Source organism: Puma concolor, chromosome A3 (assembly GCF_028749965.1).
Source record: "Puma concolor isolate L17-30 chromosome A3, mPumCon1.1.hap2, whole genome shotgun sequence".
NCBI classification, from domain to species: domain Eukaryota; kingdom Metazoa; phylum Chordata; class Mammalia; order Carnivora; family Felidae; genus Puma; species Puma concolor.
Window position 1 is genome coordinate 99,777,581 of NC_141669.1, and position 12,718 is coordinate 99,790,298.

Sequence of the window (12,718 nt, forward strand, 5' to 3'; positions counted from 1 at the left end):
AGGCTTGGAAATAGGGTAAGTACAGTTGGTGGGGGAAAAAGAATGACATTATTTTGCATATCTGAGGCTAGTCGTATGAATTTTTACCCCTGCCTTTTAAACAAATAAGCAATTACAAATTATTGTAAGTTTCCTGAAGTAGCAAATATAGTGTTAGGTAGACAAACACGAGACATCTCTAGAAGTGATGTCATGGGTGAGATCTCGAGGCTGGCTAGGTAGTAGCCAAGTGACAATGGGAAAAAAGAACTTTCAACTTCAAAGGCCACGAGCCTGGTGAGAATTTGGGCTATTCTAGGAATGGGCAGAAGGCCAGTGTGCTGGCAGCATTGTGAGCCAAGTTGACAGTCCCACAAGTTGAAGTTGGAGAGGCAGATTGTATAGATTTGTGAACTTGTTATTTAAATGCTTCGTACAGGCTAGGTTGTACTAGGGTAACAAACGGTGCCTGAATCTCAAAGTACAGGTTTCTTTCCCATTCATGTCACCTCAGTGGGGCTTGCGTGACACTCCACATCTTCACACTGGGTTCTCTGCTGACACAGCAGCCTACCTGGGATATTGCTGGTCATTGTGGTAGAGGGGGAAAAAAGAGCATGCATCTTGAAGTTTCTACCTGAAGTGTCACATGCCATTTCTGCCCATATATCATTGGCCAAAGCAAATTACATCATCAAGTTCAACGTCAGTGGGGTGAGGAAGCATACTCCTCTCCCCATGGAAGGAAAGTATATACTGGTATAATCTCCTTGTAAATCTATATTTTTCCACGCACGTTAACTGAAAGATAGAGTTGTACCCCCTTTCTACTTTAGTCATAGGTCCATTTGAGTTATTATCAGAAAATGATTACTTAAAAAGATTTATACTCTGCCAGTACTTCATGTGTGCAAATTTTAAGAACTCGAATCTCTTATTTCTCTAAATTTTATAAAATAATTCTTTCTTATTCTCATGGATTCTTCATTTAGGGGCAAAATTTAAATCAACTTCAGTAGAAAGGATTTCATATTTACTACCCAGTCGTAAGGATCATCTATTCTTTTGGTAGAAGAGTCTTGAGCTCAATAAAAGACCATTTGTCTACAGTGTCAAATAGCAGACTCTAATGCTAATAATTTACCAAGTACTTTTCCAAGTGGTGACATATAATATCTTGGCACTTTATGTTTAATTTGTAAGAGAGTTCAGGAATGTATCAGTATTTCCATCTGTCAAACCAAGAGATAGAGGCACATTGCTTCTCAAGGTCCCACAGCTTGCCAGAGTCCAGACTAGAACAACGTAATGGGTGTCCTTGTCCCTTTTAGTCCTGAGAACCACCAGTAAATTTAAACATTTAATGACACCTTTGAATAAAGTAAGGCAGAGGGGCAAGAGTGACGGGCCAAGAGACTGAAAATTTCACGTTGCTAAAAAACTGCATCTGGCAATGCTAGAATCATGTTAAATTATCTCTGCTGTCACTTGGAGGCATTTTTGTTGACGTTGCCCATTGCCGCATAAGACTATGATTTTTTTCTCATCGAACCTTGTTCATTATTGGAAAAATGCTCCTCTGCTAAAACGGTTTTAAAAAGCTTATTCTCCTTTAACTATTAAGTCTCTGGCTTTGTTGGATAAGGGGATTGACTTTTATTACTGCCTTCTAGAACAATAAAACTGAAAGCACCTCTTCTGGAGGAGATGGAGGGAATTAAATTTGATGGAATGCAGATTTCCGTTTTCAAAAAAACATTGAGTTTTTCCCATAGCTATTTTTTGTTGATCCATTGCCAAACTCTCTAACAATTGCGTAATTCAATCAAAATTCCATCAACAGTAGACTGAGGAGGATCATGGTTGTAGTGATCACATAGCACAGCGGCTGTCTCATAGAAGGTTCTCGAAAAGAATTCCAGTAATGGATGGTGGGCTCTAAACGATGAACCCATGTCCATAGAATCATGGGCTTCATCTCAGCAACTCCTATCTTGCACTCCTATCAGAAGCTGTTGGAAGGGTAGTTATCTAGTAGCATTCAGAGAAAAAAAATCGACATTTGGACTTCTGTCTGTACAAACTGTAGTTTAGTTTTGAAAAGCATGGCCAAAACATTGACCAGTCTCAATAAGGGAAGATTATTGATAAGTTAAAGCTTATTTAGAGGGGAAATTTTAAATATACATAGTTGCAATCAAATACATAGTATTAAAAGGACATTTTGAGTTATTAATTGCTTACGCTGAGGAACAAATTTCACAAAACACAGATAATTGCACCTTATCTTCTCAAACAAATTTTATTCATATTCTGCTCTAACAAATATAGTATGAAGGCAACAATTGTTTAAGTTTCTTAGTGTATGGCACAGATGAAAAGAAACAAACAGATTTAGAAGCAGTTCAGCATTTAAATGCTGGTTTAACAAAAGAGGCACGTATTATTCTATTTAGCAGTTTATACCAGATATCAGAAGACATTTTTTTTCCTTGCAAGCAACAGACTACATTTATTTGCAGTAAGTAAAAACATATCTTGATCAAGAAAATTACTTTTTTTTCTGATTTTCCTTTATATCACAAATGTCAGGGTAAGGCAAATCCTTAATGAATCATATGATAAAAACCCTATTCCCCAAGAAAATATATTGAACATATTCTGCTAACTTTGTTATTTTTCAAAGCAAAGCTGACATGCACCACATACAGAGAAAAGTCATTTCAAATCAAGTGCATCAAGCAGAACTGTATTAATTCACAAAGAGGCTTTTCAGTATTTCATAGAAAGATTTACAATTAGCTGCGGTGACTAATATGTGACCCAGTATCACAGACAGTATTTGGGATGCCTCCTTTGTAAGCTTTTATGAAAGAAGGTTTGTCCATCATCTGAATAGTTACCAGCTAGAGGAAAAGCCCCTTTGTCTCTCCTAAAATGGACTACCTTTCTAATCAGAACTATAGGTTTCCCCTGCTATCTGAAAGTAGTGTTCCTCTGAAACCTTTCCTTAAGCCAAAATGGTGTAAAGCAAAGAAACAAGTACTATTAATTTATATGGAAACATTTTTGAGCCTTCCCAGTCCCTTTTCTGATACCATAGGGCACATCTTGCTAACAGATAACAAAATAAAATGAGGTAAAGTACAGATGCTCACAGATGCAGTGCAAAGCTATGGCGGCTTGATGCTGAGATGCAGAGTGTAGTTCCCAGGGAAGGAGCTGGGCGGTGCCACTCTCACTGCTTCTATTTTTCATAAAAGCAAAAACCCTCTTCGGATTTCTTTAGGTTCATGGTAGCAGGCAGGCCTTTATGTAGGCCTTTCATAAAAGCAAAGTGGATAATGTGATTTCAAAAAGGCAGGGATACCTATATTATGTTGAAAGCCCACTTTGATCCTCTATATGCAAACACGACTAATATGGGGCTATTTTTCTCCCCCTCTCCCTCCTGTAACTCATCATGACACATAACCTGGCGGAAGTGTGGCTGGAAATTTACACCCAGGGTTCATGTGCAGGAGAATCAACCAGCCTTTTGAATTTTCCATTGTATAGCCTGTTCAATGACAGCACCAGCGAAAAAAAGGTTCCCTGTGTTGAGGTGTCTTCAATCTGGCCAACAGCTAAATTTTTTAATATTTTACTATTGAAATGGAAAGTAACTTCATTGTTTGTTTTAAAGTGTAAAATCTTACAGCCAAATAGCAACCAAAGGGCATAACAAGGCAAAGATGGAAACACAATTTAATCAGAAGATAAAGTTGAAACAAATTCAGGAGTGGGGCTGATGATATTTACTCCTCATTCTCTTAGTTTCCTCTCAAAGATTACTTTCCTTTTCCTGCAGTTTTCAGGCAGAGAACTCAACTGCCTCCTACCCAACCCACATTTAAACCCACATTTAAAAATGAATGAATAAAATGGCTGTCACTGATGATAAAGAGAACACTCTGACTGAAATAATTTCAATCTCCACTGTTCCTAACAGGGACATTAAGTCGCTTTCATCTTTGTCCATTGAGAAGTCCCCATCCCTCTTGTCTCCTTCATGCTGTTTTCAGTCATAACTCATTACTGAATATGAGTAGCACTAACATTTGAGTCATAGGACAATGCGCTCCTAGCATACACACTTGCCAAGTCCTTTACAAGAATGATGGTGACTTTCAATTAAGTTATAAAGATAACATGAAATATAGAAACTATCAGTATTCATATGGCTTCATTTCTTGGATTACTTAAAATGGGACTTTTCCTTGCTTTTCTAGAAAGCTATGTCTAATGGCAGTAGGGGGCATATATATTTCCGTATCAAACTGTAGAATAATGGCAGAGGGAGAAATAGCCACATTCCAAAATCATGAGGTCCCTTAAATATTATTCCTCCTAGGCTGATAAGCAGCTCTGTTTTTAAAATACAGGATGTTAGAACATGTTACATATGCAGAAATATAACTTGCTAATTATCCCAATATACCAAATAAGCCATCCAAATGCACAACAAATTCAGAAAGGCCAAAACAAAATTGATAGAAAGATAAGAAGGTAAATTTTCCATAGAGGAAAGATCAAAACTGAAGAACTCCATGGAATATTTAGAAAACAGAACACCCTTTTATTTTAGAAATATTCAATTTGATCCATTACTTTTCTCCCTTTCTATGTATATCTTAGAATTTTAAAGATCTTATAAGGAGGATGAATTTAAGAAGATGTGCGAGAAGTTATATTAGTTTCCTCAGAAAAAAATAGATTGTTCTTAGAACCCAGGAAGGCTATTAGAAGCAGGTCATTTTGCCTCATGAGGGTCACTATTCATGTTGGCTCTGGGATAGACGTTTGTGACAACTTCTGATTTCCTCCTGGGCTCCTCATCCCTTGTGCCCACTGTACCCCAGGAATCTTGCCTTATTGATACTGCTGTTCCCCTTCAAGGCCATAATCGAGGGATTTCTGGGAGAGGGGATGGGCCATCAAAGTAGTTTTGGATTTGGCATGAACAAACCAGACCATTTAGAAGTAAGCCAGAACTGCAAGCAAGACCTCAAACTGCCTCTGACTTCAATGAGCATCTTTCTGCGGGCAGTCAAACCTTGGGTAAAAACAAGAAGTTCTTTTATGAAAAGCATATATAGAAGGAGAAGTTTCAAGTAGGACTTTTAATATTTATTGGCATACATTTGGGTTCTGAACGCAGGAGCCCTTTCTCTTAATTGAAACACTTAGAAAAGTGTCAACCCTTACAACCGTGTCACAAAGAGTCTCAGTAGTGGGCTCTATGTTGAAGCACACAATAAAGACCTCGTGACCTAGGTGAGCCTTGCTGAAAGTCAGGGTCAAAGCATGGACCTGCTATCCTGGCTACTAAGGAAAAGACTCTGATGGCTGCCAGGGTCTGCCTTTGTTGTTATGTCTCTGCACTCTGCTGTGGATTAAATCCTGCTTCCACATTCCTCATTAACCACATGGAACAGAACTGTATCTTGGGAATCCCTGAATAAAATATCATTTTCCATTCATCGCCCTGACCCTTTTCCAAGTGATTTCTGAGCATTTTGCCCATTTTCTACCCTGCCTCCTTTGTCTGTGGATTATTCTGATATCGGGCTCGACGACACCTGAAATTTAGCTTGCTGTTTATCAATCATCTTCTCTTTCTTTGAAGAAACCACAGTATCGACCAGCTTTGTGAAATAATCAAGAAAGCGGACAGGGGCCAGGATACACATGTGAGGGTTACACCGTGCCACTGTGACCCTGGGAAAGGTCATGAGAGAAAAAACAGAAATTACAGGGATAGCGCCTGAAAGATGCATTAACATGGGTCCCGTCACTAAATTAAAGGAAACTTTTTTTTTCTTTTTCTTTTTTCTTTTTTTTTTTTCTTTCTTTTTCTGCAGGTGAACAGAACAAAATGCAGCTGGAGAAATTAGAGCAAAGGATTCTAGGCCCTTCCCTGGGACGTGCCCTGCCCACACCTCCCTCCTCCACAGCTAGCACTACTGTCTTCCTACACCCACCCCCCCCAGGGCCAGGAGAGGCCTGCGATGCTGAGGACTGTGATTTACTTCCATTTCTTTGTTCCTTTGCTTCATCTTGTGCCCCTGCCAAAGACAAGGAGAAACCATTTGTTAGATTAAAGATAATAGATTTCATAGACTTAGCAGGGAATGTCTTTTTAACACAGTCATTTAAATGTTTCTTACCCCTCAAACAAGCCTAGGAATATCTTGGACTATCAAAGAGCTTTGGATATCTGGGCTGTGATTGCTGGCACACAGTATCTTTAAAGAGCATATAAATCACTGCTAATAAATGCATGCCACATTCATGACTTGCTTCCGCTGATGGGGACGATTAACTCAAGTCTTCAAAGTAGTCTTTGAAAGACCTAATCTTGCAATGCTGTGTCCTCCTTTCTTGGGTCCATTCATATGCTCTTATTTCCAGGGTTCCATAGAGAAATAATAGTAACAATGTACATAATGCAGATTTGCAAAAGTTATTGATGGCTATACTACCACTTTGAGATCTTACTAAGTCTCTGCTGTGTCCCCCACCTGAGAGAGAACTCTAAGAAGATACTGTGCCTTAGAAGTGTTGATATTCTTTATTTCAGATTTTAAAAAGGTGAGGTATAATCCACATATAGGAAATGCACAGATCTTAAGCATACTTCGACCTGTTTTGCAAAACACATACATTTAACCTACACCGCTATCAAGATATAAAACATTCCCGTCACCCCAAAAGTACCCTTTCCAACTATTAATCCCACCCTGCTCGAACCAACAATTGATCTGATTTCTATCACTGTAAATTACTATGTCTCTGCACAGAAGAACTGCAGCAGATGATCTCTGAGTTGATTTTCTATCTGGTGTCCTATGAATCTGTAAAAAAGTATTCTTTTAGGTGTGTATGTGTAAATGAAAGCAATATAATGCTTGTGGCATATGGTATTTAAAATAGCCAAAAGTAAATGAGAAGAAAAAATCCTGTATCATTCCTCCATGGATAACTTTTTTGGTTAATATTGTGGAGTATTTCCGTATAGCATTTTTCTATATCTCTCTAATACATATATACACAATTATATATTTTAATTTAAAAAAGTGAAAATTGCAAATGTAAAGAAACTTATAAACAGTATAACATACCTAGTATGTATTCCCTATCCATATTTAATATATGCTAATATTTTTCAAATTTCCTTGCAATCTTTACTTTTCAAAAATAAAAGATGCAGGTAAATTATTTATAGATAAATTAATGTAATTTATAGATAAGTTAAAAATATTTCTCTTCCTTCCCAGAGATTACCAAATCCTAGTTTCATTGTGAATCAACTTTCACGTTTTTATACTTTTACACAAATATATACTCACAAATACACACATAATAGAGGGTATATAGTATTACTTTGTGTATTATAAAATGTACATGGGCACCTGGATGGCTCAGTGGGTTGAACATCTGACTCTTGGTTTCAGTTCAGGTCATGAGCCCAAGGTCATGGGATTGAGCCCTGCATTGGGCTCTGCACTGGGCATGAAGCCTGCTTGGATTCTCTCTCTCTGTCTCTTTCTCTCTCTCTCTCTCTCTCTGTCTCTCTCTCTCTGTCTCTCTCTCCTTTTCTCTCTCTACCTCTCTTTCTCTCTCTCTCTCTTTTCCCCTCTCCCTCACTCGCATTTTCTTTCCCTCTTTCTCTCTGTCAGATAAAAAAAATTTTTAAATATTTTTTTAACATTTATTTATTTTTGAGAGATGGAGTGAGACAGAGAATGAGTGGGGTAGCTGTGGAGACAGAGGGAGACACAGAATCCGAAGCAGGCTCCAGGCTCTGAGCTGTCAGCACAGAGCCCGACGTGGGGCTCGAACCCATGGACTGTGAGATCATGGCCTGAGCTGAAGTTAGACACTTAACCAACTGAGCCACCCAGGCACCCCAAATTAAAAAAAAATGCTCATAAATAGTAATTTTGTTTTGCCCTGTTTTTAGCCACCCACTGATTATTATTATAAATGTATGGTCAATATATACTTTGATTATGCCTTTGTGTTTACCATTCTCCTTGGCTTACAATTGTTTCCTTCACCTTCATCTTTCCTCTGGGCTTAGTTTTCTTCTCACTGTTATGCATCTGTTAGTAGCTTTTAGAGATAGAGTATGTGAGTAGCAAACTTTTCTTTTCTTCCTAAAAATGGCAGTTACTATCTTCTTAAATGATAGTGGAACTAGGAGAGAACTGCACACTGACAATTATTTTTATCCGTGTTTTGAAAACTCAGAATTATTCCACTATCTTCTGAATTAAATTCTTGATGTGGGGAACATACCATACTTATTTCTTTATAGGTTAACTCTCCTTTCCCTGTAGTTGTTTCACGTTTTTTCTCCTTGTTCTCTGCTGTTGTGCAATGCCTATTTGTGGGTTTATTTTAAATATGTCCTGCTTGCAACTTATTATTCTTCTTTGAACTTAAAACTCATGACTTTTGTCAATTCTGATAAATCCTCAGCCATTATCTTTCAGACACTATCTACTCTCTCCTTTTAGAACATGTTTTGAGCACAAACATCTTGGCCCCTCTCCTTCCAGCCTTCATGTCTCTTTATGTGTCATTCACATCGCCATATGTCTGTTTGCTTTTTCAAATGGTTCTTATTTTTTTAGAGCACTGCTCTTTTCTTACAGTTTTATATCTGCTTTTTATCTTTTTTTTGTCATTTAAGTGTACTTATAAAATCTTCAGAATTTTCTACTCTAAAATTATCACAGCACTAATCATCCTTTAAGTTTCCCCACTGATTCTCATTCATGGTAGGTCATTTCCTTGTGTGTTTTGTAAGACGTCAAATTGTGAATTCATCATCCGAGAATTTTTTTTTCCTTTGCAGGAATTCCAAGTGATAGTTTCACATTTCAATGTGTTATTGACAGCAGGAATGGTACTGTCTATAATCAACTATTAAATTAATTCTCAGTCTGTGTATTTCTGTATGACTTTTGATGGCATAAATTTGTGTTTCAAATTCATGGTGCATTTGTGTTTTCTACTTGTCACAGGAACCTTTTTCCTTCCCCTCATGGCACCCTTGGGCTGACACAGGTCTCCTTGTTAACTTCTTGAGCTGGAAATCCCAGGTTTATTTAGGTAGAGTTATCAGTTATAACTTCTTACCCTGAGTGGCCCAAGGTCCTAGGTGGACATTAGTAAGCAAGGGTCTAGCCATAGGGCCTATTTCTGCATCAACAACCAAACTGTAGCCCTTAGGGCTACTGTGTCTTCAGCTTACCACATTATAGCTTTAGATTTCAAATTCCTCTTTATATCTGGCACCTTTGTTTTCATGTCAGTTGAGCTAGCTAGGTATTTAAACATTTTTTGTTATAATTTATTTCTCATTTCTAAACATTTGTATTAGGAGACATTCTGCATCACCTCACCTTTCCAGTTACCTGTTGCTACATAACAAGTCACCCCAAAACTTAGTGGCTAAAACATCATGGTTTGTTATTTTTCAAGGTTCTATAGTCTGGTCTTGCCTCAGCTGGGCAGTTTATCTGTTCCAGGTGGTCTCCATTGGGGTCAGAACATCCAAAATGGCCCTCAGTTCCAGAATCTTCCTCCCTGGGGCCTTTCTCCTTCTATAGTAGTGTTTGAGCTTCTTACAGGATGGTTTGGTTCCAAGAGCAAGCATTCTGAGAGTGTAAACATGGAAGTTACAGGGCCTCTTAAAATGTACCTAGGTAGCTGCCAAACTCAGCCTGCCATGTTTCTCTAGAACCAAAGGTTCAGATTCTTTAACCACCTTTCCATGACCTCAAATACCTGTTGAAAACTTATTTTTATATTGGCAAAGTGTTCTATTGATTTGCTGAGTCATTCCCCTATTGCCATTTATGATACTCCTGATTCTTTACAATTATAAATTACACAACACTAAAATATTCTTGCATCATATCTTGGAACTCTGTAATTCTAATTCGATTTCACTGTATTTCTTCCATTTCCTGAATGTGTGATGCACAGAACTAAAAGTCCCTTCTTTCTTTTTAACTACCACATAACCTCTACAAAATCAGCTGTCTAAATATTTCTGTGGGAATTACTGAAGTTCCTCAGGTCATACTGTTCTCTGTGACAACTGTGTTCAGAAACTGTCTACTGTTTAGGGAGCAGTATGGTGTCATCAAATAACTGTCCTGGGAGTATCTGAACTTCCATTGATCATCCAAGTGACCCTGTGTAAGTCACTTCTCCTTCCTGGAATTGAGTTTCCTTAAACTAATATTGAACTTTAAGTTTTGACAACTTACTCATTTGGGTAAAGAGATTGATTCATGTTCATGGTCAAAGAAAATATTTTGACATTAACCAAGGAAAACATTGATCTGGATAATTTATTTAGATATTGATCACACAGGGAAATAATAGTGTCTGTAAGAAAAATTCTAGAAAGAAGTTTATAGTTTGTTGGCAATAAAAGGGCAAAAGGTAAGGCAACACTGAGGAACCTGCATTTAAATTGTTCAGGCTTAGCCTCACTTCATTACTTTTTAATGGAAACTTCTTTACTGTATCATTTCTTCCACCTAACAGGATAATTTTAAATACATGAACAAGGTTTAAAAAAAGGAGAAATGTTTATAAGACCATATTTGTATGAGTTTTAATTTTTTAGCAGTGCTATACTATACATGTATAGCTACTACATTTGTGTGTATTACACAAATACTATTATATTTAGTTTTAAATGATGTTCAAGACCACGATGGGAAGGACAGGTGCCTACTTTCATATATTCTCAAGCTTTATTCTACTGTGATGTTGGAACTCAAGTCTGGAGCAACATGGTCTTCTGGGTGAGTGTAGAGGCCCACCGAGAAGAGGCCAGGGAGTGCAGGAAGGTGCTAAGAGGCAATGGTGTGAACACAATTGTGTCTTACACTGGATGACCCACAATTCATCTATTTCATAGGGTTTTTTTTTTTCACAGTTACTATTTTCAGCTAGGAATCAGAATAGCGAGATTGACTTCTCTAATTCTTCTCACCAGACCTCAAGATATGGAAAAGGGTTACAGACTACTCATCATTTTAGATAAATTTCACTCTCTGATGAGAGATTTAGAATGGTGGTTTGGAATAACTCCTAAACATGAACTGCTCTGGACTATGATTCTCTGTTTTTTTTTTTTTTTTTTTAATGTTTATTTATTTTTGAGACAGACACAGACAGAGCATGAATGGGGGAGGGTCAGAGAGAGAGGAAGACACAGAATCCGAAGCAGGCTGCAGGCTCTGAGCTGTCAACACGGAGCCCGATGCAGGGCTCGAACTCATGAACCGTGAGATCGTGACCTAAGCCGAAGTTGGAGGCTCAACCGACTGAGCCACCCAGGTGCCCCAAGGACTACGATTTTCTTGGGGAGTTCCCCAAGGCTCATTCAACTCAACAAACCCCGTGTAGACATACAGGTCCACAGGTAGTGGTGTGACAAGATAGGACACAAGTCAGGCTTCTTTCTGCCCAAACACACTCAAGTGCCTTTCCACATTCTCCAGAGAGAGATATTTAGTGTTACGTTTAAAAACTATTATTTAGTGTTAGTTGTTAAAAACAACTCAGCAGGTAGCTTCTGGAAAAGCAACGCTTCAGAATCAGCTAGGGGTTGCTGAAATAGCTTGATCCCTCTGGGAGGCCAGGAGGTTAGATGGATGGAAACATTTTTTTCTTGTTGTCAAAACTCAGAAAAGCAGGGAACTGAATATTTGACTATGTTGTGGCTTATTTCCCTCAAAGCATGGTGAGTTTTAAGGGGTTATCCTTGCTCCTTCCACTGTGTTATTTGGTGTAAAGATTTTTAAAGTATAGCCTGAGCCACACTGTGGGACTTGGCAGAACCGAGGGAAATCCAATATACCATTTACAAACACTTGCCATGGCTGGTTTAATCAATTGAAAATCCCACTACAGGGGCAACTTACCTATCAGTTAATCTTCTTGCTGACTCTCTGTTGGGTCATTTACACTGTCAACCTGACTATTCATTTCAACTGTAACCAGAAAGGAAAACAAAAAAGGTTAAATATTGATTAAACCCAAATCTTTTGAACACATTACAATGGTCTGTGTGTCGTTACATTCCTGATCTCGTATCTTGTACCTCTTTTCAGTTCCTTTTTCACTCATTCCAGATTTGGGTTTTTAGATTTGGGGGTTTTAGATTTTTACTCCCAGGGGCCAAGGAGGGCAGAATTGCCTCTTACTGAACTGTAGAAGCTGAGCTGTCATTTTATACTAGATTTTTGGGTTGCCATTTTGGGTGTATTTATTACCATCCTGAGGTAAATTCAAAGGCCTTAATAGATGTCTAAGAAAAGAAAAAGAAAACAAAGCAAAACAGATCATTGACATGCAGAGAGGTGAGCAGCTGTCTCTAAAATGGCAATGTCAGTAGGCCTGTTTGGTTCGCTATGTTTTCAAGTGTGAATTTCGAAACAGACCCTGTAAATTGGCCAGTGGGTGCAGCAGCAGTGGATACCATGCAACAGAAAAGCAGAACATCTGACCAGACCACACAGCAATGCTAAAATGTGTGCTTTTACATTACTGTGTGCATTGTTCTGCGAACATTTGCATAAAATCTGAATGCATAATCAAAGCCATTGTCCAGAAGTATTCCAGAGCAGGGAGGCATAGCAGTCGCTCTGGAAAATTTCAAGGG

The 12,718-nt window shown here is 38.2% G+C and overlaps 1 protein-coding gene across 1 annotated transcript in view; it reads right to left on the reverse strand.

Moving 5' to 3' along the window:
* Positions 1 to 6,001: 6,001 nt before the first annotated feature.
* Positions 6,002 to 12,718, reverse strand: part of MACROD2 (mono-ADP ribosylhydrolase 2) — a 2,047,210-nt gene continuing 2,040,493 nt past the window's right edge. Inside the window, exons 18-19 of the mRNA XM_086701648.1 lie at positions 11,979 to 12,047; positions 6,002 to 6,086 (exon numbers count right to left, since the gene is read on the reverse strand). Of these exons, the coding sequence (XP_086557774.1) occupies positions 11,986 to 12,047 (62 nt within the window). The 3' untranslated portion in view covers positions 6,002 to 6,086; positions 11,979 to 11,985. The remainder of the gene's footprint in view (positions 6,087 to 11,978; positions 12,048 to 12,718) is intronic.